We start from the raw sequence: 27,429 nt of genomic DNA, 5'->3' as shown, positions 1-27,429 counted from the left end.
CAGGTGTCAGCATCTGGGGAAGCATCCTGTCCCGCGCGGGCAGCCAGGCGCCATCCTGAGAGACGGCTCGAGTCGTGCAGGACGCGTCTGTGCCACACAGGGCGCTGGACGCAGGCTCAACGGCAGGCCCTGAGGGCCCACAGACCACCGCATCGCCGACACCCGCTCCGCTCTGGTCGTGCCCCCCGAGACTGGAAGGATGCAGGCTCAGGTGCCTCAGGAACATGTGGCCTGGGCAGGCCTGGGGCCATCTTTCAGTGGGCACATAGCCTATGCCCTGTGACTCTTTTGCTTTCAATAAAACGCTCCATCTCAGCTCCCTAAAGGGGCAGGACAGTTTTGTCTATGGGTCAGATGATGCCTAGTGAGGGATAAAAGGACCAAGCGCTAAAACCACAAAGAAATCTCTGAGTCCACAGAAGCCAGACAACAGTGTTGTTTATTTCTCTCCTGAAACAAGCCCGAAATGGCTAACTCGCCAAGGGGGGTCTGGGGGGGTGGGGGTCAGTGTCTCTGGCTCATAGAGATCAAAGGACATCTAACTTGTTCTGAGAAATGGGGACATAATCAGAGCATCCAGAGGGGCTTCTCACGTCAGTGTATTGCTGACTAGGATGGAGGCAAAGCTCAGGAGCAAAGCCGACTCCCCCAGTCGCTCAGTTCCTTCCAGCTCCTCCTCGATTGTATCATCGGGTGCGATGTCTCTCTCAAGATTAGTAGGTCCCCCAAAATTGCAAGTCATAGAACCGCAACAATTAACCCAATAGAAACTGTTAGGAAAATATTTTTTTCTGGGGGCTTCAGGAGGCTGATGGACTGAATACATAAAAGTGCAGTTGTATGTACAGTTCTTTAAAACGAGCATTTCCCGAGTACTCAAACCTAAAAAAGAAGTGGAGAGAAAAATCAAAGATTTCACATTTTCTACTGGCAAATATCAAAGCACGTTTATTTAGCTAGCTCAGCCCCCAAATGCTGTTACACTGCCTGAGAGTCTTGACTGAGCAGGAATAGTCAAGTCCACTAGAGGTTCTCGTGATTCCTGAAGACCTTCTCCTGGAGACGCTTCTCTGCTTACCCTGCCACCGTATTGGGCACCTGGCCTCCCTACGGACTTTTATGGTCCCTGGTCATGTCACGATGCAAATGGTTTGTCCTGTTCACTGTTTGTCGTCGGATTCACGGGACCCAGAATAAAATGGAGACCGGGAAACATGTTCTGCTCAAGCAGAGCGCCCCTATAGCATGGTGTTCAGCTGATTTTCCGCAGCTGGCATGGCCCCTCTAGATGAGCTCCTGCCGAGCCCCCTGGCCTGCTCCTCCCAGCTCCTGGCCCAACATAGAGACGCTGATGCCCCGTAAAGGCCACTTATTCCCCAGGGCAGAATGGACGCACCGTCCCAGGCAGAGGCCCACAACTACCGTGATGACCCTCGCTGGAGGGCTCGCCAGTGGCCTCGACCAACCAATGCTTTCTGACCAGGGCTCCCCCTGAGACCTGCCTGGGGTAAATGCCACAGGCCTCGTCCACCTGTTCTGTTCCCTTGAGCCTCACAGCCTTTGCACAAATACTTCCTCCTGGAGCTAACCAGGATGGATGTGCCCACGCGTGCCTCTGAGGTTGCCTCTGCAAACACATCAGAAGGAATGGATGACTGCACTCCAGTCACTTGCGTTTCTTTATGTTCCATATGTGATATGGAGTTCCTTAAAGTCCCACATTCTACAGAAAAGGGCATACCTAATTGGAAGTTGACAGCTTAACAGATTTTCACCAAGCGCACACCACCCTGTAATAGCACCCTGCTCAAGAACAGAACTGGGTGGCAAGCCCCAAAGTCCTGTCTCCGTTCCTGCATTCAGGCACTAGACGCAGCCAAGGCCAAAGATAAGAAGGAAGCGCCTGCGTTTCTGAGCCTACACATGAGTTTCCTGCTTGTGGACCAATGACAGGGAAACCCTACTTTGTGAGCTGCTGCGGCCGCCTTCCCTTCCCTGCTGGTGTTTGTGAAATGCGTCCCTGCCTTTGTGCGTGGCTGTGTGTTCTTCACTCTCGTAGGTGTCCATTTCCATTGATGAATATGCCACGGTTTACTGCTGATGGACACCAAGGCTGTGTGTGGTTGTAATCTACCCCGAGTGGTGCTGCATGAGTCCTCCTGTCCTTGTCCTGGGCGGGGGTGGGGTGGGGGGTGGTGGTGGAGGGGGCGGTGTGCGTGTTTCAGGCGCTATGTACCCAGGAGTGGTGACGCTGGGTGTTGGACACGCTTATGTGCGGCTCTGGCAGAGGCTGTTGAAGAGACTCCCATAGATTGTACCTACTTCTACTCCACAGGAGCCTCACACTTCAAATCTCACCAGCACGCGGTGTGGTCCTCTTTGAATGTTCGGTCGTTCCTGTTGGGGTCATCGTATTGTGCTTTCAAGCTGCCTTTCCGCCAAGAGGAATCATGTTCAACAACTTTCTTATACTTATTACCCATACAAATTTCCCATCTGGTAAACTGCCTTCATGCCTTTTGCTCAGATTTCTATTGGATGTTCTGCTGTTTTAGTCACCGATTGGTAGGAGGAAGTTCATTCTGTGTTCTGCATACAAGGCGTTTAGCAGATGTGTTTGAAGTGCTTCTTCCCCATCCGTGAGGCGCAGTTTTACTGTCTTATCAGTATTTCTTGGGGGCAGATGTTGTGAATTTTTACATAACACCAGTTATCTTTCTTTCTTCTGTGACCAGCATTTTGTTCAGTTTTGAACATTCTTACTTTTCTAAAGGACGTGAAGGTAGCCTTCTGCATTGTCCTTTTTAACCACTTCGTTTTTGGGTATTATTGCGATCTAACAACGTCCTGAACCTGCTTCTTTTGTGTGTTGTGAACACTGTGTCTAAGAGCTCGTGTATCCACCACCCGCCAAGGCAACAAGAGTCTCTCCCCACTCCAGGGCAGGGTTGGCTTTATCAGGAAGCCGGTAACTGGATGTATGTGCTTTCTGACTTTGCATTTCTCCTCCATTGGTCTGTTTCTCAATCCTGAGCCCAACCGCACATGGTCTTCATAAACACACACACACACACACACACACACACACACACCCCACCTGCTGAGACTCTGACTGCCATTTCCATGAATTCGTAGATTCATCTTTGCTGTGTTGGGACTCACCGTCCTTAAGCTTGGTGGATCCTTCTATTGGTTTACAGCTCTAAAGTCAACAGAATCTCAGGTCTGTAGGTTTATTTGGAACGTATTAAGGACATTTCAGCCTCCCAATCTCATTGGGAGGCGGTTACAGTTAATTGTTTTTCTAGTGTTTGTGCATTTCATCAGGAGTCTCACACTCATCACAGGGAGCCTGACCATAACAGCCCCTTATTCTCTTCATAAGGTCTCTGAGGGCCGATGGATGCCTCCCGTTCCATTCCTCATAGTGGCAATGAGAATTCCATTTTTCCTCTTTGTTTTGTCCTCTGTTTTACCCATACTGCGAATCCTTCAAAACACCAACCTCGGCTTTGTGGATTTACCTCTTGTTTATTTCTGCTATCCTCTTCATATGTCCTTCCTCATTTCTTTGGGTGGATAATCTGTTCTTTTTCTGACATCTTGAATGGAAGCGGAGAGAATGTTCACTCTGCTCTCCTACACGCCTGTGATGTGATCTACTTCGCAGTAAGCACTTTTTAACTGCTTTCCCCACACTTTTAACTTGTCATAACTTCCTAATCATCCAGACCTCACGATTTCCTAGGTTCTGTTGGGGCTTCTCTTCTGTGTGATTTGTCTAGAAATGCCCTGAATAGTTGCGAAGCCGTTGGTGGTTGCCTGGTTCTCTTTTGAGGCATGATTTCTCACTTAATTTCACTGTAATAGAGAAGGAACGCAAGGTAATGGCAATCATTTAAGACTTGTTGATGCTGGTTATGTCATGGCATGAAGTCCACCTTGCAGAGACACAGGCGACCCCGTAAACCGCTGTAGCTGGTCATCTCTGGGTCTGCTATCAGATATGCTGATTTTTCCGAGTTCGTTGGGGTCTTCTGGGGTTTTTTTTTTTTCTTCCTAGTTTCTAACAGAGCTGCTCAAAGCTTCTGTAGTAGAATCTGGTAAACAAGAGTTCATGGCACAAACCCAGGCACCAACCGTGTCTGTAAATAAAGCTTTGTAGAACGCAGGGTGGAGCATAGGTCGACTTATCCTCTATGGCTGCTTCCACCCCCACAAGGACCATGTTTGTAGCTGTGGCAGAATCTAGACAGCCTACACAGCTGCAAACATTTAGTGTCTAGTCCTTTCAGGAAAAGACTGTTGGGTCTGTCTCTGTGGTGAGTTTTGTCTCCTTGTTCCAGCACCTGGAAACTGGGCAGAATCCTTTGTGTGGAAGGCAATGTCCCCAGGATCCAAGGTGCATCCTCTTCCTGGGCCTGCTCTGCTGGAAGACCTCGCCAGAGGACCACAGTCCAAAGGGCGACAAGAAATCGCCCGGGCTGCCCTGGGGCATCCACCCACATGACCAGGGACTGCCAAGGGGTGGAGGCCTTAAGGGGCAGCAGTCCTACCGGCTCCCGGAGACATCGCAGGCCACGTGTGCACAGAAGGCCCCGCCTGGCAGAGTGTGTGTCTCTGCAAGAGGTCGCTACTGCCCTTTCCCAGGGCTGAGCCTAGTCCTCGGAGCATGCTCTCAGGATGGGGACAGAACAGGCCAAGGCCATGTGGCTGGGCGCAGACAGAGAACAGCGTGGCCCTGTGCTCGGAACCTGCTCAGGTGGGGAGAGCAGGTCACGGGGTAAGAGGCTCCGCAGGTACTCACGGATGGAGACTGTCATGCAGCGCCGGATGTTGTAGTCACACGTTTTAATCTTGGAACAACTGAAGGTGTTGATGACCGCACACTCATGGCATTTCAAATTATAAGTCCCTAGATAAAACAGAGCAGCTTCAGGCTTGCTCCAACATGCCTCTTCCTCTCTGTCACCACCCACTGCAGCCCTCCAGCAGCTGGCCCCTTCCCTCAGCCTCACGGACTCCCTGAGGACGCACAGCTCAGCCCTCCGTGGGCTCTGAGCCCAGGCAGGACAGGGTCCCTGGATACAAACCAGGTGCACCCAGGAATATTTCCTGTCATCAGAGACAGGTTCCCAGAATGCCTCCAGGCGGCCAGGTGGTGAAGATTCTGCTCTGTGGATCGGACCCACCTTTTCAAGGAAGGCCTGGTAGTCATAAGAGGCCAAAATTCCTCTGAATTCCCTGCTCTCAGGCACTCCAGCCTCTCCCAGAGAAGGAAGGGCCACAGATAGAGACACCCCTGCCCCCTCAGGCCCCAGGGTCCACTGGTCTTTGAAGGAAGCCTTCCTCCATCCTGACCCTCCCCTTGCTCCCGGACACCCTGTGCCCACCAACTGCGCTGACGATGCAGATCTCAGCTGGCTAAGACGATGAAAATTCCAGTCAGACCCTTAAAATGACCCTAATTAAGTGAAGTCTCATCCCCTCCAAGACACAGAAGGACTGATACTCACAGGCCGAGTCAACGAATCCCAGAGGCCAGCCCATGAGCAGAGGCAAGGCAAAGAGGAGCATCATGACCGGCGGGGCCTGGACCTGTAGGGAGGAGGCCCAGGGCACACGTCGGCGGGGGCGGGGCTCCTTGGAGGGGCTCCTGGTCTCCCAGCCTGACCAGCACGCAAGTCCCCGCCACCCCTGCCAGCTTCCAGAGCCTCTCGCTCGGGGCTGGGAGCGCCTCTGGGCGGGGACTGGGCAGCAGCCCTTTCCCGCACAGGAAGGCTTCGCCCAGCTCAAGTCTGCATCTTAGACGAGGACATCCTGCCTGCTCTCCAGCACGCAGGGCACGGCCGGGTGAGCGAGGCCTTGGGGCGGTCTCCACGTGGACCACACGCCCCCATGTCGCCCCTTATCCACTCGGTGTCTCCCGACCTCAAGGGCGCCTCGTGTAAACAGCTCCAACACTGTCCACTGAGCTATTTCCCGCTTGCACAAGCACCGTGACAAACCCAGGGGGTGGTGGCTACACAGGGGAACGAGTGCAGAAGCGGCCCGAAGCCTACCTTGCCCTGAGGCTAGGAAGCGTGCACCGCACGCTATCACGTCTCCCGGGGCCTGGGCACCACGTAGCCCTGAATTACCGGCAGGGGAGGGTCTGGGGTTCGCCACACCTGAGTCCAGACAGCGGCACTTGCTCCAGAGAAAGCCGCCCCAGGCACCAGGCAGCGGCTGCATCGGAAACATCTTCTTGTGAGCCCCCACCGGCACCCCCACTGCTGCCAATGCCTACGCTCCTTCTGGAAGCTGCCCCCCCACGAGCCCCTGGCAGCCCTGCTCCCTGGGGAGCCCCACCTCCCTTGTCAGGAGCAGGACATGCCCTCAGGGCTCAGCGAGGCTCCTCTCTGAGCGGCGCGGCCTCGCCTGCTGCTGCCTGTCACCCCGAGGAGCCCCACCCAGCCGGTGGCCGCCCCCGACGTGCACCTGCCCGGGACCGGCGGAGGGGCCCAGGACGGGGCTGACTGTGCAGCCGCCCGCCATGCCCCCGAGGTGCGGACCACGGACCCCGCCCCGGCCCCCTGCTCTCCTCAGCCGGGCTCTCTCAGGGAAGGCTGGGCCTCGCCCTGCGTGCAGCCACAGGCCTCCCGCTCGGATGAGCACGGGCTGCCGCACTCGGGGGCAGAGGACCAGGGCGGAGGCGCTCAGCACCCGTGCCCTGCAGGGGCTGCTGATTCGCCCAGCCAGGTGGCCGCCCGCGTGCACCCCCACCCTCTCCACGCCCGGACCTCGCCTCCCCGCAGCCCCTTCCCACGTGCTGCTGCCTGCTCTCCCTCATCTGCGCCCCCCAGGCCTCGTGCCACCCTTGCTCCCACGGCCAGTCTCGCCCGCAGCTCAGGACCCAGAGCCAATGCCCCGAGGCCCTCTTCCGCCTCTTGCACTCTGAACGCTCTGAACCCTTCTGCACTGCACATACCCAGACAAGACGCTGACCACTGCCCAGCAATTGTCTTCACTGACGCCCCGCTGAGACCTTCAGGCAGATGGGAAAGTGCTCAAGAGCTTGGATGAGCACAGAGCAGAAACCAGCCTGCAAAGCGTCCACCAGTAATACGATTCCCGGCACCGTTTGTTACCACCCAGTGCTCAGAGATTCAGGGTTTGACAGCTAAACAGGTCCTGGAGGAGAAGCCAGGGCCCCTGAAGAGTGGAGAGTGGGGACTGCGCTTCCCACACAGAACAAAACAGGATCCCCCAGGAGCGACACAGGAGCGAAGTGTCAGAGAGCGAGATGGGCCGGCGAGTGTGGCCTGTGGGCACAGAGACGCCTGGAGAACTCACGTGGGCCTCGGCTTCAAGGAAAAGCACGGAAGGAGCCCACCTTTCCACAGCAGGCCTGGGTCAGGAGGGACATGACTGTGGGACCATAAACCTCGGGCAGGAAAATCACTTTGCAGAGGTCATGAACGTCCTGGTCCTGGGAAAAGTGGCCAAAGCACAAGAAACCCCTACTGGAGGGACACCCCCTCCACCGTCGCTCAGCCTCCTGGTACATCACGAGGACCCATGCAACATGACCACGACCAGGGATAGGTAGGATGCTACTCGGGCTGCCACAACCAGGAAACCCGACGAGGGTTTAAAGTCCCATTTTTAGAGCTTTTGGACATACAGGGAGGCACCAAGCCCCAGATGAACTGAAATCGCAAAGACAGACAAGCCTCTCCCAGAGGAGTCACTGTCATCCCGATTCCCCCCGTGTGTCTGGCCACTGGCTGAAGCCCAGGCTGGCTCAGGCAGAGGGAATCTGGCAGGGAAGACCAACCAGGAGGCTTGTCTGGGCTCATGGGCCGTGATGAGGCCCTCGGTCTCCAGGATCTGTAAAGACCAAGCCGGTTTTCCCAAGGCAGAGCTTCCAAGAGCTCTCGGCGGATCCTGGGGGACCAAGTGGTCTCGGAAGAGAAGCCTGCGCCCATCACCCTACCGGCGTCTTCCATCAGCCTCTCGCCCAAGTGTGACATGTGCAGACAAGGAGGTGGGAGAGCTGAAGTCAGAAGGTAGACAGGGAAAACCCTTGGCACTGAGGATACAGAGATGAACGTCACTCTCTAAGCACTTCCTCTAAGAGCAGGAACAAGGCAGGATATCCACTCTCGCCACTTGGATTCAACATAGTTTTGGAAGTTCTAGCCACAGCAATCAGTGAAGAAAAAGAAATAAAACGGATGCAAACTGTAAAAGAAGTAAAACTGTCACTGTTTGCAGATGACATGATACTATACAGAGAATATAGTAAAGATGCTACCAGAAACCTGCTAGAGCTCAGCAGTGAATCTGCTAAAGTTGTAGAATACAGACATGTACACAGAAATCTCCTGCATTTCTATACACTAACAATGAAAGATGAGACAGAGAAATTGATAAAACAGTCCCATTTACCATCGCATCAAAAGAATAAAAAACTTAGGAATAAACCTACCTAAGGAGACGAAAGACCCATACTCTGAAAACCAAAAGACACGGATGAAAGAGATGGAAGATGACACAGACAAGTGGAAAGATATGCCATGTTCTTGGATTGGAAGAATCAATACTGTCAAACTGACTATACTACCCAAAGCAATCTACAGATTCAATGCAATCCCTATGAAATTACCAATGGCACTTTTCAGAGAACTAGAAGCAAAATCTTTAAAAAATCTGTATGGAAACACAAAACACCACGAAGAGCCAAAGCAATCTTGAGAAAGAAAAATGGAGCTGGAGGAATCACACGCCCAGACTTCAGACTCTACTGCAAAGCCACAGTCATCAAACAGCAATGTACTGGCAGAAAAACAGGAATACAGATCAGGGGAACAGGAGAGAGATCACCACACACCAATGGTCCACTAATGGACAATGAAGGAGGCAAGAAAATAAAATGGAGAAAAGACAGCGTCTTCAATAAGTGGTGCTGGGAAACTGGACAGCTACATGTAACAGAATGAAGTTACAACATTTTTAACACCATATACGAAAATAAATTGAAAATGGATTAAAGAGCTAAATGTGAGACCCGGTACTACAAAACTCCGAGAGGGAAACCTAGGTAGGACACTCTTTGACATAAATTGCAGCAATATCTTTTTGGATCCGTCTACTAGAGTAATGGACATAAAACCAAAACTAAACAAAAGGGACCTAATTAAACTTAAAAGCTTTTGCACGGCAAAGCAAGCCACAAACAAAATGAAAGACAACCTACAGAATGGGAGAAATTATTTGCAAACAATGAGGCAGACAATGGATTAATCTCCTAAGTATACAGACAGTGCCTACAGCTCAATATAAACAATAAAACCCAATCAAAAGAGGAGCAGAAGAGTTAAATAGACATTTATCGAAAGAAGACAGTCAGATAGTCAAAGAAACATGAAAAGATGTTCAACACTGCTAATTATTAGAGAAATGAAGATCAAAACTACAGCAAGGTATCATGTCATACCAGACAGAATGGCCATCATCAAAAAATCGACCAATAACAAATGCTGGAGAGGGTGTGGAGAAAACGGAACCCTCCTACACTGTTGGTGGCCATGTAAATTGGTGTGGCCACCATGGAGAGCAGGATGGAGGGTCCCTACAAAACTAAAAATAGAGCTACCATATGATCCTGCAATCCCCTTCCTGGGAAAATACCCAGAGAAAGTATAATTTGGAAAGGTACATGCACCCCAACGTTCACTGCAGCACTATTTACAATAGCTAAGACATGCAAGCAACTTAAATGTCCATTGACATCGAATGGATAAAGAAGATGTGGTGTATATATCAATTGGACTATTAGTCATAAAAAGAATGAAAGAATGCCGTTTGCAGCAACATAGAGGGACCTAGAGATTATCAGAGTAAGTGAAGTCGGCCAGACACAGAAAGATGAATATCAGATGATAACGCTTCTACTTGGAACCTAAAAAAACAAAGAAACAAAAGAAACAAACAAAACACGGAGCTTATTTCCAAGACAGAAAGAGAGTTTCAGACACAGAAAACAAATGTATGGTTACCAAAGGGGAAAGGGGGTGGGGGAGAGAAAAATTAGGAGACTGGGATTAGCATATACACACTACTATATATAAAACAGACAACCAACAAGGACCAACTGTATGGCACAGGGAACTGTACTCAGGATTTTGTAATACTGCCTAAGGGAAGAGAATCTGTATATCTATATGAATATACGTACACAAATTGCTGTGCTGTACACCCAAAACTAACACGATATTACAAATCAACTAGGCTGCAATTAACAACGAGATTCGTTACATTACATGGGAAGCATTGCCAAACAAGCGATGCGTAGACACCCTTGGAGGATGTTTCATGGGTTTATGTTATTAATATGTCTTCCAGCAATCATATGAAATTCTTGGAAATCCGATATGTCCTGGTATGTCATCACTTGCAATTCTGCTTATTATCTTGAAGTGTCATGTGTCACAGAAATAAGCCAACTTCTTTGACAGTTGTAAGTCTCATCAGATTTTTACCTGTGGCCATTTTTAAGTCTTTTGTTAGTTACGGATACTGTTCTACTCTGATGCTCCTACAAAAGTGTTCCTGCAAAAGTGCTTTCTCTTCAGGGGGATTCACGGAAAGGACTCCAACAAGCACGCTAGAAAACAGCTTTCTGATAACACTTCCAATCAACCACTGAACCAGAGGAGGATTTACAGAACTCTAAGGGAAACACGGATGGCTTCAGAAAACCTCTAACAAAAAAGACCAAGCACAACAAGAATTAATTACATGGGACCGGGAACTGAGGGGATGACTGATTTTTTGATGACTTTTTAACTTTGAAACGTTCGTGAGTTTTTCAGTGGTTTGATTTTCAGGATGTAAGGAAACTTTTCCTCTTAAGCTATCTATGACTCATGGCAATTGGACAAGCTGCACCTTGCAAACCAAGATGAAGCAGTTACTCTTCCTCTCTGCCTAATCCCTACAGAATCGGGAAGCTCCCAGTGAGTAGTCTTATCTTCCCGGCAGTAGAGCTGATTGCATGAGTTCACTAAGAACCTGTTCTCCTCCTAACAGGACTCAGCTGAAAACACTGGTCAGGTTACCAAGGCTCTGACTGGAATGTCATTTGTGAGGAGGAAATACACAGACTCAGGTATGACCAGACAGCTTGAAGGAGCGAACACTGATTCTATGCAGCCAAAGAAGCCCCTTGGAAAACAGCCTGGTACCTGGTGACAGGCTTCCTGGTGGCCTTAGCAGGTCAGTAAGGAAGGGCACCTCCCGGCAGGGGCAGGAACCTCAGGACGTTCTGGGAGCCTCGAGGAAGGAGGAGTTCACCCAGGCGGGCAGGCGCTGCACACGGTGTCTGACGGCACATGCGGGACCCGGCTCCCCTGCCTCCGGAGGCTTCAGAAGTCCAATCAGTGACTCCTTGTGCAAAGTTCCAGCAAGACAGAGTTCTCAAGTCCACATGGTGAAGCTCTACTCCTGCTGCACTTATTTAAACGGTCAAGCCAAGTTGACTGGAACTAGCCTTACGTTGCAAACACAGTAGACTTACTATGGTTGTCTTTGATAGAAAGCCGAGCAGCGGAGGGGACAAAAAATTACATTTTGGTAACACAGCTGTATGAATAGCAGATGCTACTTCTGCTGATTACTTTTAGGTTATGTTTTTGAACTGTAAGATGACTCGACTCTGAATTCTTCTAGTCCATTTCCTCAAACCTTAGCTGCAGCTCTCCAAACTGAAGCGTCCTATTTTTCTCCCACCCTTCTGGTCTGCAGTCATTAGGAACTAAAACTGCCCCTTTTGCTAAAGCCATGCAAACTACAGGTGGACAACTTTCTATAAACTTCTGAGAAGTCAGCACAGCAGCTCAGGTGTAGGCAATCTCTGTGCCCGTTGCCACACGGGCCAATCAGAAGGATCATTCGGGACATTCACGCTGCAAACCAGGAACATCTGTCCACGTGTCCCGGCGGCCCTCAGACCATCTGAAGAATGCGTCAAATCGGACACGCAGAGCTCTTCGGGACTGGCCGCCCTCAGAACTCAGACACTGGTTTACAGTTTGCTCCCATCACTCAACGGTATTTTCCCTGCATTTCCATGGCAATGCCTTATTAAATTCCTGACTTCTCCCACAATGTAGGCCTACCTTAGCACCCCAGATATGCCACCATCTCTTGTGTCACACAGCTGCCTAACTGAACGGATCGCTTTTCAAGACGAAGAGCTTCACTCAGTGAAATAATGGGGCGACCTACCACGTCAGCTTTCAAGTGTGAAACTTCCAGGCAAGGTGGAGAAGGGCACCCACAGGGCTCGAGGCACCGTGTCCACATATGCCAGCGCCACCTAATGATCCTTTGGCGGAAAGTTACTTGAGAAACACCCAGTACAAGAAGAGCGCCCTGGCCTTACTCTGGTCCCCTGAAACCAAGAAGCAAAACTCCCATGGGAAGGTATTCCCCCACCATGACATGGGGAGGATTGGAGGGCATCCTTAGCGCCAAAGACAGGGGCACTCTGAGTCTGAGAAAGGGGTGTCCACAAACTGTTACTTCTTTAATCTGATGACGCAAGCAAAAATCCCCGTTTCATCAAATCTTCTCAAATAATCGATTCCTTGTCTAAACGGCCTGCACGCGGCCTTCTTCAGGCACTTCGTAGTCCTATACCCACGGGGCCTCCGTACTACAAAATTAAGTTGGTTCATTTTCCTTCTGTTAATCCATCTCACATTGACTTGATTGGAGCAGCCAGAGGAACCTAGAACGGTAGAGGAAATCTTTTCCTCCCTTACATCAGCCAGAAAGACAATCAAAGGGACATCCTAAAACAGAAAAACAAAATATCTGAAAGTGAAAAACTCACTGGATGGGATGAACAGCCAGCCACGTGCAGGAAAACAGAGCCAGAGAAAACCTGAAGACAGGTCTACGCAAAGTATCCAAACTGATACCCAGAGAACAAAAAACAAAGGCACGAACAGACCTGGGAAAAGCACACTCTCGGGTCAGAGTCCAATACCTGGCATCCATGCAACCGGAGTCCTAGAAGGAGAGACAGGGCCATGGACAGAGCCGACCTCTGAGGAGACGGTGGGGACACGACTTCCCAAGATGAACGTGGGGCATCAGCCCACAGCCCAGACAGCTCAGTGGCGCAGGTCCAAGGAAAACGCAGGCGACGCAGACCACTCTTAGACGGACCACAGCCGAACCGTGGAAAACGACTTTTAGTAAGTGAAAACCTGAACGTCTGCCAGAGGAAACGCAGCAGTACCTTCAGGGGGGCCACATGCCAGCCACGCCTGGCCTTTCCACGAAAACCAGGAGACACAGAAAACCTCAAGGACAGTCCCTTCCAAAAGCTGTACAAAGACGCCGCCGATCACCAAGACTTGTAAGGAAGGCAAAATGCACTTCAAAAATGAAGGGGAAAGGAATATGGCTGGACACGAACACGGTTCCGCTGTCTCCTTACCGGCAGATCCCACTACAAGACCTGTTCACTGCACATCACATTTAGAAATAAACACAGGACAACAAGAGCACGACGCAGAGGAGGTCACAGACGTGTGGGTGGAAGAGCTCCTTTGGTATCAGCCAGTGTAGACTTCAAGGCAAAACGTATGACAAGAAAGAAAGATGGATGGAAATGTCACATCCATAAAGGATGTTTGAAACTCACAGTCCCTTTCCTGACCACAGCGGCAGTGAGCAAGAAACAGTCACTTCAGGGCTTTGGATTCAAGAAGGCAATTCCAAATAATAAAGCCCTCCCCTCCCCAGCCCACCCCTACCGCATCATCCCAAGTAGAAAATACAAACTATTTCCGGCAGCATGATGATAAAAATCTAGGAAACAAAACCAGACCTAAACAGCCTCAAGAGGTGGCAGGGAAAGACGGGATGGCAAGCATCCCTCGGAAATGCACAGAGGCTGAAGCCCAACGATCTGGTTTTCCTCCTCCAAAAAGTGACAGCCAATTCAGCCCCAAACAAAGGGCCTGAGGAAAGAAACCACAGGGGCTGCACTGGGGCGGGGCTGCACTGGGGCGGGGCTGCTGGGTGGGAGGTGGGTGTTGCTGTACCCAGGGCCCCGGCCGCTAGGTGAGGAGGGGAGACCGCAGGCCCCACGGGTGTGGGCGCTTCGGCGTTCGGAGGGCTGCCCGGCACCAGCGGGATCCCAGAACCTCGCTCCAGGAGGCAGGGCCGAACCGCAGGAGCCGCCAGCACTGACCTGAGGCACAGGCCAAGCCTGCAGCGCGGGCCCCACCGCCCACCGCCCGTGACGTGCCCAACCACCTAGAACCTTCCACGCTCCCCGTGTCCTGTCCAGACCTTCTGGAACCGTCACTGCCTCGCCCATCCCCCCCAGTCCCCGTGTCCTGCCCGGACCTTCTGAAACTGCCCCGCCTCGCCCGTCCCCGAGTCCTGGCCAGACCTTCTGGAAACTTCCCCGCTCTCCTGGCCAGACCTTCCGGGACCTTCCCACCCCCCACCCCCTCGAGTCCTCCCGCCTTCCCCCCACCCCTTGTCCTGCCCAGACCTTCCTGAACCTTCTACGCCACAGTGTCCTTCCCAGAATTTCTGGGAAGTCTCTGTGTCCCCGTTTTCTGTCCAGACCTTCTGGAAACTTCTCCATGGGCCCTGTATCCTGCCCAGACCTTCGGGAACTGTCTCCCCCACTCCGTGTCCGCCGCAGCCCTCCCCAGGTCTCCTCAAACCTTCCCCGCGATCTCGTGTTCTGCTCACACCTTCCGACCTCGCCTGTGGCCACGTTTCCTCCCCAGACGTTATGGGCCGGTTTCCACCTGCTCCGCCCCCGCCCCGCCCCCGGGCCCCGCCCCTCCGGGCCCCGCCCCGCCCTTCCGGGCGACACCCCGCCCCCGGGCCCCGCCCCTCCGCCCCCCCGCCGCCCCCCCCCTTTTGGAACCTTCCCAGCCCCAGTGTTCTGCTAAGACCTCTGGAACCTTCCCTGTGGTCCCAGGCCCTAGCCAGACTTAGGAACTTCCTCCCTCCCGGCTGCGTCCACCCCCCTCCACCTGCCCCCACCCCTGTCTTGCCCAGACCTTCTGGAAACTTCCGGGCACGCAGGACCCGACCAAGCCCTGGAATCTAGGCAGTAACCTCCATGTCCCCAGCGAGGCTCCTTTCCTGTTTCCCCCACACTGGGCGTCCTCACCGGATCTTGTTGGCCTTAGGCTTTGATCCCATTTGAAACGGGTTTATTTGGTGCATATAATTGTCTACTTCAGGTCAGCTGCAAAGCATGTCGTGGGCTTGCAAACGTTCCATATGTGTTCTCATTTATTCAGTGCTGTCTTGGTAGCTAGGCCTTCCACTGTTGGTCATCCTTCTAATTGTGTGTCCTGTAGGCAATCCTTCCGCCATTGTTGGAAGTTCCGCTGTGTGAGTGTAAGAGAAGGGTCCAGGTTCTGCGCTTGTTCATACTTGCTAAGAGAGGCGTGTGAGTGAAAGGTAACCCGCCGTTTGCATCACTTGAACAATTCAGTTGTGTGAATGTGCCACTTTTTAACAATTGAAGTAGAGCTGATGTACAATACCGTGTAAGTTACAGGTGTATGACATTGCAATTCACAATTTTAAAATGTTATGCTCCATTTATACTTGTAAAATATTGGCCGCATCCCGTGTGCTATGCAAAATACCCTTGTAGCTTATTTTATACATAACACGTTGTACCTCTCGATCCCCTGCCCCATACTGCCCCTGCCTCCTTCCCTCTCCCCGCTGGTAACTACCAGTTGGGTCTCTATATTTGTGAGTCTCTGTACGGGTGAGTTTTTGCCTATAGTCAGGAGTTTGTTTTATTTTTTAGATTCTGCATATGAGTGACAACAGACAGTGTTTGTCTTACTCTGACTTACCTCACTTCGCATAATGCTCTCCAAGTGCATCCGTGTTGTTGCACATGGCAAAATTTCATTCTTTTTTACGGCTGAGTAATACATTCCATGCATATATACACACACACCTGTGTGTGGCGGTGTGTGGGGGTGTGTGTGTGTGTGTATATATATGGTTGGCCAAAAAGTTCGTTCAGGAATGTCCATAAGATGGTATGGGAACACCCAAACTACCTCTTTGGACAACCCAATGTACGGCACATCTTCCTTTTCCATCATTCACCTGTTGATGGACACTTGGGTGACTTGCATATCTTGGCAATGTTGTAACATCTTTTCAAAGGAGGGTGTTTCGTTTCCTCCTTGTACCCAGGAGTGGAATTGCTGGGTCATTCTTGGTCTTTGTGTATTACACCCAGACTGTTAGGAACAGCATGGACCTGGGAGTGGCATTGCAGGATCCCAGGGTACGTGAAGTCCAGGGCTGGGAGGAGAGGGCCCCTGCCTCCTGGAGGCCCTCCTGGCTGGCCTCAAGCTGCAGTTGGCATTGCCGCCCCCAGGGGGTGACCAAGAGCTCAGACATCCCGGCCACGGGGTCCTGGGGCTCTGCCTGGGTGGGCAGGTGAGGCAGGGGCTGGGTCGCTGCTGGGCTGCTGCTGGGCTTCTGGTTGCCTCCCCTAGCCCAGGGGAGGTCTGAGACCCTTCTTGGGGCGCAGGCTCGGTGCCTGGCGTGGGGATAGGAAGGACCGGGGATGACATGTAGAGAAGCCGTGACCCAGCCCCCGGGGAGGAGGAAGGTTCTGCTTGGGGATGCCCTCCACACGCAGGGCCACCGTGCGCTGACCTGGCTCTGTGACGCCTGTACCCCGTGTGCTTCTCCAGGCAACAGCGGCGAGCCCTCACCGGGGTAGGAGAACATCAGGGCGGGGCTTCCCTCTCAGGCCCCGGGGCCTTCTGGGGCTGGGCTGGGCCTTCGCCCACAGCCGGGCCTTAGGGGAGACATCCGGCTTGCCCAGCCTCAGCACGGGAGCAGGGCTGCAGGAGGCTGGCCGCCGTGGCCTGGACGCCCGCGCCAGCACGCTGAGGGCGGGCCGTAACTCCAGGCTGCGTCTCGGCCCAAGGACAGCTCTTTCACCGTTAGGGGCTGAGGCCCGTCGTGCGTCTCAGCCTGACAAGGGGCCTTGACAGTCCTGACGCACTACCCCAGCTGGATGTTCCCCAGTGAAGTGTCAGGAGCAGGGAACGAATTAAACTCAAATGACCCATCACCCTCAGGCGGCCACCCACCCTGCTCAAACCCACACATACCCTCTGTCCTGCCTCCAGAGCCTGCACCGCGGTGCCCACACCCCCCCCGCCTCATCCCCAAATCAAGGTCAGGGCTCGTGCCCACCTCTAAAGAGGGCCGAGCACGAGGGCTCAGCGGCCCCTCTGATGCCCCCGGGGGCCTTGGGAGGTGACAGAAGCCCTGGGTGTCACTCGCCTGCTCAGAAAATGGGAACCGTGACAGCGACACCCACCTCATGGGAAAGCCGCCAGGTGTGGGTGGGACGACGCGGGACCCCGAGCCACGGACGCCCATCTTAGGGTTGGCTCTCAGGGTTGGCTCGGTTGCGTGCTTGCTGGAAAGCGTCCCTGGCAGTGGGGATCCCACAACCACACCCACTCATGCACCTGACCCAGCCCGGGAGCTCATGTTCCGGGGAGAAAGGAGGGTGTGGGCCCCGAGCCCAGGCCCCGTGGGGGAGGCAGGGACTCTGCTCCTCTTTCTGCCTGAGGAGTGGGTGCCGCCCAGACCCCGTGCCCCGTTTCTGGGATTCCTCTGCTCCTCAGCCGCACCGGCAAGGCCAGACAGGGCCGCGGCCACACCGGTGCCCGGCAGCCCAGTGCCACCGCCAGTGTCTTTGGATCCCCCAACCGCCTCCGTGGGACGGAAAGCCTCCATCGGGAGGGACCCCCTCTGGCTCCTGCCTCCACTCCCTGGACCGAGCATAGGACCCGGGGAAGAGTAGACAAAACACACGCGGCTTAACAAAATTAGAGCAGAGCCCTCGCCACTGCCTCCTGCTCCGGTCCTTGTAGAGAAGAGATGAAAACCCCCAAGGTCCCCTTTGATCCCTTGCTCAGATAAGGCACCCATCTATCTCACCCCTTTCCCACACTGCAGAGGGGAGGGGGGCCTCTTGCCCCCACCCCCACTCCCTTGGGTCCCTGCCCCCGCTCACGACAGCCACCCGCTGCCCGACCTGCGTCACTGCCCGACTGGGCACCTGTCCATCTCTTTTCTCTCGCCGCTGGAGGCCTGCAGCCCTGACCGCTGCCCCGGGCTTCCTGGCCTGGCCCAGGGACGCTTCCTCTTCTGACGTGATGCAGTGGGCCGGGCCAACAAGCCGCGCGAGATAAAAGAATGGGGCCCGAGGCGCAGGGGTGCAGCAGGATGGCGCTGCGGGCAAAGGCCGGAATGCGGGTGGCAGGGCCCTGGCTGTCCCTGCACAGGGCGCGCACCCTGGGCACCACAGCCGCTCCGGGCCCCAAGGCGGTGCTGCCCTTCGAAGCCATGCCCCGCTGTCCCGGAAACAAGTGGCTGCGGCTGCTGCAGATCTGGAAGGAGCAGGGCTCTGAGAACTTACACCTGGACATGCACCAGGCCTTCCAGGAGCTGGGGCCCATTTTCAGGTAAAGCTCTCCCTGCCCACCTCGCCGGGAAGAACCCTCACTTTCTGTCCCTGCTGGTGGCGGAGTCCCTGCTGGCCACAGGGTTGCCCCACCTCCCTGCAGGGGCACCGGGGAGTGGCGGAGGGGCGGGGAGGGGGCTCAGCGGGCAGGGCTGTGCCTTTGAGGCTGCCTACTGGGGCCCTTCCAGAGCATGGAGCCCTGCGCGGCTCCCTCTGCTTCCAGGAGCACAGAGCGCAGACCCCGGAGGAGGGGAGGCTTCAGTGGGGCGGCGGGAGGGCCCGCCTGCTCCGGGCCAGCGTCACGCTGGTTCTGCAGAGTGGGACCCGGGGGGGGGGAGGACACGGCCCCACGGCAGGGCTGGGAGCTTTGTCCCACAGGTATGACGTGGGAGGGAGACACATGGTGTTCGTGATGCTGCCCGAGGACGTGGAGCGGCTGCAGCAGGTGGAGGGCTTTCACCCGCGGCGGATGTGCCCGGAGCCCTGGCTGGCCTACCGACGGGACCGTGGGCTCAAATGTGGCGTGTTCCTGCTGTGAGGGCGAGTGGGGATGCGGCGGGAGGGGCGTGGGCAGCCTGGCCGCAGAGAGGAGGCGAGACGGGCGAGACCGCCACGTTGGCCTGCCCGGGGCCTGTCTGGGTGGGTGGAGAGAGGGCGACCACCGGCTCTGGATGTGTGCCCGTGCCCTGGGGCTCGTGTGTGCCCTGGGACCGGGGAGGGGAGCAGGGCACGGTGGGGACCCGAGCTGGCCCCTTCTTGCAGGCCCAGGGGAAGAAGGCTGAGGCCTGCCCAGGCCTCCAAGGGGCTTGCGTGCGGGTGGGACTTCTCCCCCCGTCCGGCTCCCGGCTCCGCTGGAGGCCCTGCAGAGAGCCCCCGTGGGCACTGGGCTCTGCGTGGAGACTGACAGAGAGACTCGATTTGGTTCCCACCACGGGGGAGCAGGAGGCTCTGTGGGGAGGGGAGCAGGGAGGCTGGCACAGAGGCCGCACCGCGGGAGCTGGGGAGGAGGATCTCCGGGGGCCTGGCCCTCTCTGGGGCGTGGTGTGAGCAAGCTGGGCCACCCCTGCCTGGGGGCTCAGCCTCCTTCCCGGCAGAAAAAGCCTCCAGCCCCAGAGAGGGCCTGGACGGGAGCCGGGTGTGCCAGGCACGGGGCCTGCCCGTTTGCACAAAGCCCCGCAGCAGGCTCAGGCAGGGGCGCCCGTCTCGACCTGGGCGAAGCATATGAAGCAAGTGGTGCGGCTCAGGCCCAAGCGCAGGCGCCCTGCCCTTGAGGATGCCATAGGCGGCGCCCCGCCTCGCCCCTGCCCCTCTGGGGACAGGCAGGTGGGGTCCGGGGCGGGGCCAGCTGCGGACCCTGGACGCCCTGACGCTCTGCTCCCCGCTCGACAGAAACGGGCCGCAGTGGCGTCAGGACCGACTGCGGCTGAACCCCGAGGTGCTGTCGCTGCAGGCAGTGCAGAAGTACACGCCCTTGGTGGCCCAGGTGGCCAGGGACTTCTCCCGGGGCCTGCAGGCGAAGGCGGCGCAGAACGCCCGCAGGAGCCTGACCCTGGACATCCGGCCCAGCGTCTTCCACTACACCATCGAAGGTGTGGGCTCCCGAGGAGGGTGCGGCGCAGGGGGGCCGCCGCAGGCCGGGGCGGGCGCGGGGAGGCGGTCGTGCGGCCCTGGGCGGCCTCGGGCTCAGGAGCCCCCTCCCCCCGCAGCCAGCAACTTGGTCCTGTACGGAGAGCGGCTGGGCCTGTTTGCCGAGCACCCGGACCCCCATAGCCGGAGCTTCATCCAGGCGCTGGAGGTCATGTTCAAGTCCACCGTGCAGCTCCTGTTCCTGCCCCGGAGCCTGTCTCGCTGGGCGAGCGGCAGCGTGTGGAGGGCGCACTTTGAGGCCTGGGACTACATCTTCCAGTACGGTGAGGGCCGGGGACCGGGCCGCGCTGCGACCGAGGACCCCAGCTTCCCTCCAGGAGCCACAGTCCGGGGCGCGGAGGCCAGCGCAGGGCTTGCGGCTTCTTCACGGTCCCCGAGAGAGCCGGCCGTGACGCCGGACGGGGCTGGTCTGAGAACTGGGGGTAGCCCCTGGAGACCTGGGGGTACTGAGGGCCGAAGGGTAGGAGGACGGCAACACGAAGCGCTTCCCAGCACCAGACCCAGGGCCTCCGTGTCTCTGTGTCCCGCAGCCAACAGAGCCATCCAGAGAATCTATCAGGAGCTGGCCCTCGGCCACCCGTGGCGCTACAGCGGCATCGTGGCGGAGCTGCTGACACGCGCAGACATGACCCCGGATGCCATCAAGGCCAACTCCATCGACCTCACTGCCGGGAGTGTGGACACGGTCAGGCCAGCTCCCAGCCCTTCCCGTAGAATAGCAGCCCTCCTGCCTCCAGGCCGCCTCCTCCCGTGGCAGATGTCTCCTGCCCGCCCCGTCCCCAATCTATGCCTCCAGCGTCTGCACCGAGAAGGGGGAACACGCGAGCCCAGTCCCAAAGGGCGGGAGTGTGTGTGCCTCACATGGGAGACCACGGTCCAGGCAGAGTGCAGCGTGGACCAGGCTCGGGGACATGCAGCACAGAGACCCCTGCGGACCATCTGGGTCCTAGCAGGGGGAAAGGGCTGAGGTGCAGCTGGAGGGCACACAGGGGACCCTTCCCAGGGACAGAGTGCATTTGACTGTCACTCAAGAGCCTTTGGTGGTGACAGACAGATGGGAAGGACAGCACGGGGCTCCAGTGTGTGAGGGAGGGCAGGTGGCCGCGACCAGCACAGGGGGCGGGGTGCCCCGGGGTGCGGGTGCCGCTGAAGCCGCCTGCCTCTAGAGCCAGCCCCCATCTGCCGGCAGCTCTGAGGGCCTGCTCTGGGCCAGGCACCCAGGATGCTGAGCACAGGCACAGACCCGTGGTGGAGACACTCCCTGAGCGCGGGCTGTGCTGTAGCCACAGGGGACAGCGCTCAGGGCAGGGCCTGTGCCTCAGGAGGCAGCTCTGGGAAGGCTTCCTGGAGAAAGAGGGCTTTCCGCTGAGTGTGGAAGGACCACACAGAAGCTGGTCAAGACAGGCCAAGAAGAGGAGGCTGGGAGGGCAGCGGGCCAGGCCTGCAAGAGCAGACAGCGAGGAAGGGCCGTGCGGCTGAGATGGGGGGGCGGGGGACAGGGCACGTGGGCAGAGGAGGGCGGGCAGGGACAGGGCCCCTGTCAGGAAGGGCTGTGGGCACCAGGCGGGTATCCAAGGCTAGAGGAAGCCAGCGTGGGGAGCCTCTGGCTCAGACTTCGGCTCCCTCACGGGCCACATGGACTAAAGCTCAGGGAGCAGCAGGGAGGCCACATCTGCACGTCAGAAGATGCGGGGGAGCGTTGCCTTGGGGACGGCCTTTAGGAGAGATCGAGCCTGCCCGCTCTCAGGCTGGGCTGGCGGACACCTCTCCCCGCACCGGGAAATGATGCAGGAGGAGGACACGGTTGGGGCCCGGGGTGGCCGGTTCCTGTTAGGACCCCGGGTTGGGACCTGCCTGTGGATGCCCAGAGGAGGGGACCCATGAGAACAGGCAGACCCGGGGCTCCTGAAGCCTCCCCGCTGGGCAGGGGGCAAGAGTGAGCCCCTGGTGCACCCAGAAGAGGGTGGGAACCTGGCTCCGACGTGGCCAGAGGAGGCCCGGTCTTCAATGAGGTTGGGGACACCTTCCCTGAGGGATTCACGGGACGTAGACGAGGTGGTTTTAGGATCTCGAGGTTCAAGGCTCTGGGCTTTGTCATCTCTGGGCGCGCAGGTCCCCTGGCCCAGGGATGGCCATCTTTCTGGGAGGGGTGCCCTGGTGGGATGGGCTCGGCCTGGGCCGAGGTCTAAGCCCTGAACCCTGGCCCCGTGGTCCGTGCAGACGGCCATCCCCGTGTTGATGACTCTCTTCGAGCTGGCTCGGAACCCGGACGTGCAGGAGGCCCTGCGCCAGGAGAGCCTGGGGGCCGAGGCCAGGATCTCAGGAGATCCCCGGAGGGCCATCACGGAGCTGCCCCTGCTGCGGGCGGCCCTCAAGGAGACCTTGAGGTAGGCGTGGTAGGCCTGGGCTACCCCGGCTGCCCTGGCCCCGCTGTCTGGACAGCCTGCTCACCGGGGCTTGCAGACGTTTCCTGGGGCTGATGAGCTGCTTTGCCCAAGGATGCATCCCCCTGCACCTCCTCTTCCTCTCCCTAGAGGGATGGCAGTGCGTCTTCCTCTGGGGTCCCACCCCAGTGTCCCGGGGCCCTGGTTGGTCAGGTCCTCATTAGCCCGGGGCTGCTCAGGCCGGCGGGGGGGGGGGGGGGGGCGGGGGGGGCAGGGACCTCTGGCTGACTCAGGAGGGGCAAGGAAGCAGCTCCTCAGGATCTGGGCTCCCAGGGCCAGGAGCCACCTGTGAGGGTTTTGGGGGAGCTGCGCTCGGGCCATGGGCGCTGGGCTAGGAAGGCTGCAGAAGGGCAGTCAGGGCCCCGTCCCAGCTGAAGACCCCATGGGCCGCCCCTGTGCCCAGGCTGTACCCCGTGGGTGTCTTCTTGGAGCGACACGTGAGCTCAGACATGGTGCTGCAGAACTACCACATCCCGGCCGGGGTGAGTGAGGCCCCAGGACTCCTCTGGCAGACACCCCGCCCCCTGACCTTCCCCCGCGGGGCAGCTGACCCCGCTCCTCCCCACCTGTCTTCAGACATTGGTGCAGGTGGTACTGTACTCCTTGGGTCGAAACCCCGCCGTGTTTGCCAGGCCCGAGCGCTATGATCCCCAGCGCTGGCTGGACAACCGGGCCGCTGGCACCAGGTTCCCACACCTGGCCTTCGGCTTTGGCGTGCGCCAGTGCCTGGGGCGGCGCGTGGCAGAAGTGGAGATGCTGCTTCTGCTGCACCATGTGAGTGGGCCTGGGTGGGGCGTGGGCGGGCAGCCCGGTTGGGAACCCCAGGCTTCTGCTCCCGGGGCGCCAACCTCAGCCTCGGGGCCCTGGAAGGCAGGGGAGGCTGGGCCAGGCAGAACCCGCGCCTCTGTCCTAGGTGCTGAAGCACTTCCTGGTGGAGACACCTGTGCAAGAGGACCTAAAGATGATCTACCGCTTCATATTGGTGCCCTCCACCCTCCCCCTCCTCACCTTCCGGGCCTTCAACTAGTCGCGTCGCCATCTGTCGGCCACTCACGCCACGAGCGCCCCTCTGCCTGACCCCAGGCCACCCCTCCTTTCTCCCATGGGCCCTGCTTCCTGAGCCACACCACTGCCCAGGCAGCACGTTGCACAGATGGAACAGCCCAGCCCTCCGAGGGTCAGGGCTTGCCAGCCTGTGCAGCAAGGCCAGGGCAGAGCTGGATGAAGCTTGGCGGCAGGACCTGGCCGTGCGCCCAGTCCCACCAGGGCCCTGTCCAGCAAGGAGCAGCATCCGAGGGCCTTTGAGCCCCTGCGGCCCCAGCACAGCTCCGGGCTCCTCGGGTGTCCATCCAAGCAAGCAAGGGGCCTCAGAGCCCGCCCTTTGCCTCCCTGTCCAGTCTCTATGCCCTCTCTGCTAAACTCGACCCCACGCAAGAGCTGGCCACTTGGGCGTCCCCTGTCCTGCTCGTTGCCGTTTCAGACGCCGTCCCCTTTGTCTGCAGTGCTCTTCAGTAGACTTGCCCTTCAAGCTGGGTTGTTATTTGTCCACCTACCGGTTCCACCCAGCCTGCCTGGGCTCCGCCTGGCAGTGCCGGTCCTCTGGGATTGTGGCTGAAGTGCCCAGCCAAGGGCCTGGATAGGCAGGCCGGGAGCCGTGTTTACTAGAAGGGTCGACTTGGACATCTGGGCCGGTGATACGATGTGAGAGCAGGAGGGATGGTGAACCCCTCTGGCAGGAGGCAGGGTGGCCGCAGAGAAGCCTCTAGAAGAAGGGTGTGGGGCCACCTCGTGCTCCCTTTAGGGAGCCCCTCTGGGCTCTCACAGTGACCCACAGCAGAGGGGCTACCCTGACTTCGTGGGTGGAAGAGGCTTTGAGGAACTAAGAGCCAGCCGGGCTCCCCTAGTTGGCAGAAGCACGTGGGTCCCGTGCCACCTGGGCCAGGTGATGCCCCCAGGTAGAAAGGGGGCCCAGAGGCAAGATGGGGGGGTGTCTCTCCACTCTCCCTCCCTCCCACCCCCTGACCTTGTCCGGTGAGAACCAGGTACTCAGTAACAGGGAGGCAGTAGGGCAGGAGGCGTCGTGTTTCTGGCTGCACAGCCCTGCCACACTGAGCCGCCCCAAGGGCATCTGTTTGGTGCCAAGATCCCAGAGGCGGCCAAGAGCTTGCACAGCCCCACCACTCCACTCCCCCTGTGCTGGAAGAGGCCTGTGGCCCTGTGCATGGTCTTCTCTCACCCCAGTCCGGCACTGTTGAAGGGGACTCGGAGAAGAGGCCACAGCCTCTGTGGTCACGTAGGCACAAGCTGGAGCCCCGGCTTACCACGTGGGCCCAGCCCTCGATCCCTCCGAGCCTCACGCTCTTCATGTGGGAGGTCTGCGTGACTGCCACGTCACCAGGCCCCAGGGGCACACAGGAAGACTGGTGTTCGGAAAGTGTGCAGCTTTCTGGCTAACTGACACTCAGGGAATGAGGACATCTTCTCCCACGCTCAAAAGCCGCCTCCTTGGTTGTGGCCCTGCTCTGGGGTGAGTGGAGGAACGGTGACGGCAGGAACAGAGTCAGAACCTCGTGACCCTGTGGTGAATGTGTGTCACTCTGTGGCGCACGGCACACACGCTCGCTCGCTCTGCGCAGCAGCCCTGGGAGGCAGACGCCACGCTCATCCCGCTGTGCAGGTGAAGAAACCGAGGCTTAGGGAGTTCATTCACCTGCCAGAGTCTCCCAGCCCATCCATGGCAGGGGTACCGCCTGAAGCCAGGATGCCAGTCCCATCTGTAAGGCCTCATCGCATCTCCTTGCTGTTAAAGGACTTTGGCTTGGGACTGAGCACGCACGTTTTGGAGACAACCTCCAACTTACAGCGTCTCTGGATGCTTTCAAGAGCGTCTCTTGGTGTTCTGTGTTTCTGCAGTGTGCCTGTATCACGTCTATGTAGGGGGCCTGTTTGCTTTATCCTGCTTGGAACTCCCTGTGCCTTTCCAGTGTGTGTGTCCATCTGGCTGTTTCTAAAAGTCTTCCAGGTCCTCTGGACAGTCTGCTGTGTGATCGTCATAATCCGTATGCCTCTTCACGTCTTTCAGTGTAGAAACAGTATTGCCTTTAAGACGCCCGAGGCCATGAACTGCAACATCGTGCACGTCCCGTGTGTCGCTGGGGCCTGGTTTGAGGCTGTGTCCTCCAGTTGCCCAAGGGTTGTCACTTTCCCAGGGCCACTCTTTGCAGCCTGGGGTTTCCTCTGAGGCGTGAGTAACGTAAATCCTGAACCAATGTGGGGGCCTTTTCTTGGTCTCAGGGGGGATATGAATCCGTCCCCCATCTCAGTCTTGGGAAGCTCACCTCCCCATAGTGTTGGACGGCAGGTTTCCGGGCTGCATTTTCCACGTCGTTGTAGTGTTTGAAAAGGCTTGCCTCTCCGTGGGGTTCCAGCTGCAATTTCTGGTCTTCCTGCTGTCCTGTGCCTCTCGTCCTTTTCCCCCGTAACCGGAGCCACTGGTGCGTTACACTTGGTGACTTGCGCCCAGCTCTCCCCCGGCAGCTGCTGTACTGGCTTCTGTGCTCCCTCCTCCCTGGTCCAGGTCCCTCTTTGTTTCAGGATCTTGAAGATGTCCTGCCCTTTCTGCCAGCCCAGAAACACACTTTTGACATGTTTTTGATTGAGTAGATTTGCTGGAGTGGGAGGCTTTTCAAGTGTCAGCTCCATCACTTTGCTCGAACCTGAAGACCTTCAGGGGCACGTTTAAGTAGATGGTGTCTGGAAGCTCTCTGTCCACGGCGGCTCTGGTGGGGGACCGAACATCCCTATGGTTGTCGAGTCATGTGTCTGCAAAATGTTTTCCGACTTTCTTGTGGAAAGAGTTGCCCACCTCGCAAGGGAGGTCCTAGAATTACTTGGTGGTGGTCTTATGCCCCGGGTAGAATGATGGACAACAGTAGGGTCACCGGCCAAGGTTTAAAATGGCTAAGTACCCCCTGTCATTCAGCACTTAACACAGACGCGCTGGGGCCTTCTGCGTGTCAGGCACGGTGCGAGACGCCAGCGAGAGAGGCAAGTCCTGCCCTCACTGGGGTCATAGCCTATGAGTCTACACGATAGAAATGGACACTCAGTTCAACGATTTTCATGACGTCTAATGTACACAATGTCATTTTCCGTCAATAAACGGATTGCTAATTTTGGGTGTGTCTGTTCTTCAGAACCCTAACCGCCAGTGAGATGGAAAAGTGAGGTGCGTGTGTGTATAAGCTTTTGTGTAGGATGATGTTCCCCAGGTATTAAGTGAAAAGGCAAGTTCCAGAGTTACACCCGGGTGTGTTAGCTCTTCAGTGTTTCGGGGTTTCAAAAGTTTGCACGGCTTCACAGACAAAGGTGAAGTTGTATGTACAGCTCTTATAAATATGTTGCTCATGAATGCTAAGCCCTAAAATGAAATGGAAATGAAAATCACAGATTTCATGTTTTCTACTTGCAAATATCAAAGCACGTTTATTTAGCTAGCTCAGCCCCCAAATGCTGTTACACTGCCTGAGAGTCTTGACTGAGCAGGAATAGTCAAGTCCACTAGAGGTTCTCGTGATTCCTGAAGACCTTCTCCTGGAGACGCTTCTCTGCTAACCCTGCCACCGTATTGGGCACCTGGCCTCCCTACGGACTTTTATGGTCCCTGGTCATGTCGCGATGCAAATGGTTTGTCCTGTTCAGTGTTTGTCGTAGGATTTCTGGGACGCTGAATAAAATGGAGACCGGGAAACATGTTCTGCTCAAGCAGAGCGCCCCTAT

General features: G+C 56.7%; 2 protein-coding genes across 5 annotated transcripts; one reads left to right on the top strand and one right to left on the bottom strand.

Annotated features, from left to right (window-relative positions):
• Positions 1 to 433: 433 nt before the first annotated feature.
• Positions 434 to 14,805, bottom strand: GML (glycosylphosphatidylinositol anchored molecule like). Of its 3 annotated transcripts, XM_057737270.1 has the most exons (5): positions 14,742 to 14,793; positions 6,063 to 6,228; positions 5,517 to 5,598; positions 4,808 to 4,915; positions 434 to 882 (listed from the first exon to the last, which is right to left on the bottom strand). In XM_057737270.1, the coding sequence occupies exons 3-5, from the start codon at positions 5,578 to 5,580 to the stop codon at positions 590 to 592; spliced, it is 465 nt and encodes a 154-aa protein (XP_057593253.1). In that variant the 5' UTR covers positions 5,581 to 5,598; positions 6,063 to 6,228; positions 14,742 to 14,793; the 3' UTR covers positions 434 to 589. The 3 variants fall into 3 exon arrangements, with proteins under 3 accessions (XP_057593253.1, XP_057593254.1, XP_057593255.1); XM_057737271.1 differs by lacking the exon at positions 6,063 to 6,228 and having other exon boundaries at positions 14,742 to 14,805; XM_057737272.1 differs by lacking the exon at positions 6,063 to 6,228 and having other exon boundaries at positions 14,772 to 14,794.
• Positions 14,806 to 18,316: 3,511 nt separating this feature from the next.
• On the top strand, positions 18,317 to 23,936 carry LOC130853795 (cytochrome P450 11B1, mitochondrial-like). Of its 2 annotated transcripts, XM_057736133.1 has the most exons (9): positions 18,317 to 18,560; positions 18,938 to 19,093; positions 19,949 to 20,148; positions 20,266 to 20,469; positions 20,737 to 20,891; positions 22,427 to 22,593; positions 23,054 to 23,132; positions 23,227 to 23,424; positions 23,564 to 23,936. In XM_057736133.1, exons 1-9 carry the CDS (start codon positions 18,322 to 18,324, stop codon positions 23,675 to 23,677), a joined length of 1,512 nt encoding a protein of 503 aa, XP_057592116.1. In that variant the 5' UTR covers positions 18,317 to 18,321; the 3' UTR covers positions 23,678 to 23,936. The 2 variants fall into 2 exon arrangements, with proteins under 2 accessions (XP_057592116.1, XP_057592117.1); XM_057736134.1 differs by lacking the exon at positions 23,227 to 23,424 and having other exon boundaries at positions 18,322 to 18,560; positions 23,564 to 23,677.
• Positions 23,937 to 27,429: the final 3,493 nt, after the last annotated feature.

Source organism: Hippopotamus amphibius, chromosome 5 (genome assembly GCF_030028045.1).
Source record: "Hippopotamus amphibius kiboko isolate mHipAmp2 chromosome 5, mHipAmp2.hap2, whole genome shotgun sequence".
NCBI classification, from domain to species: domain Eukaryota; kingdom Metazoa; phylum Chordata; class Mammalia; order Artiodactyla; family Hippopotamidae; genus Hippopotamus; species Hippopotamus amphibius.
Note: the sequence above shows the minus strand (reverse complement) of the source record. Positions and strands in the feature narration are given on the sequence as shown.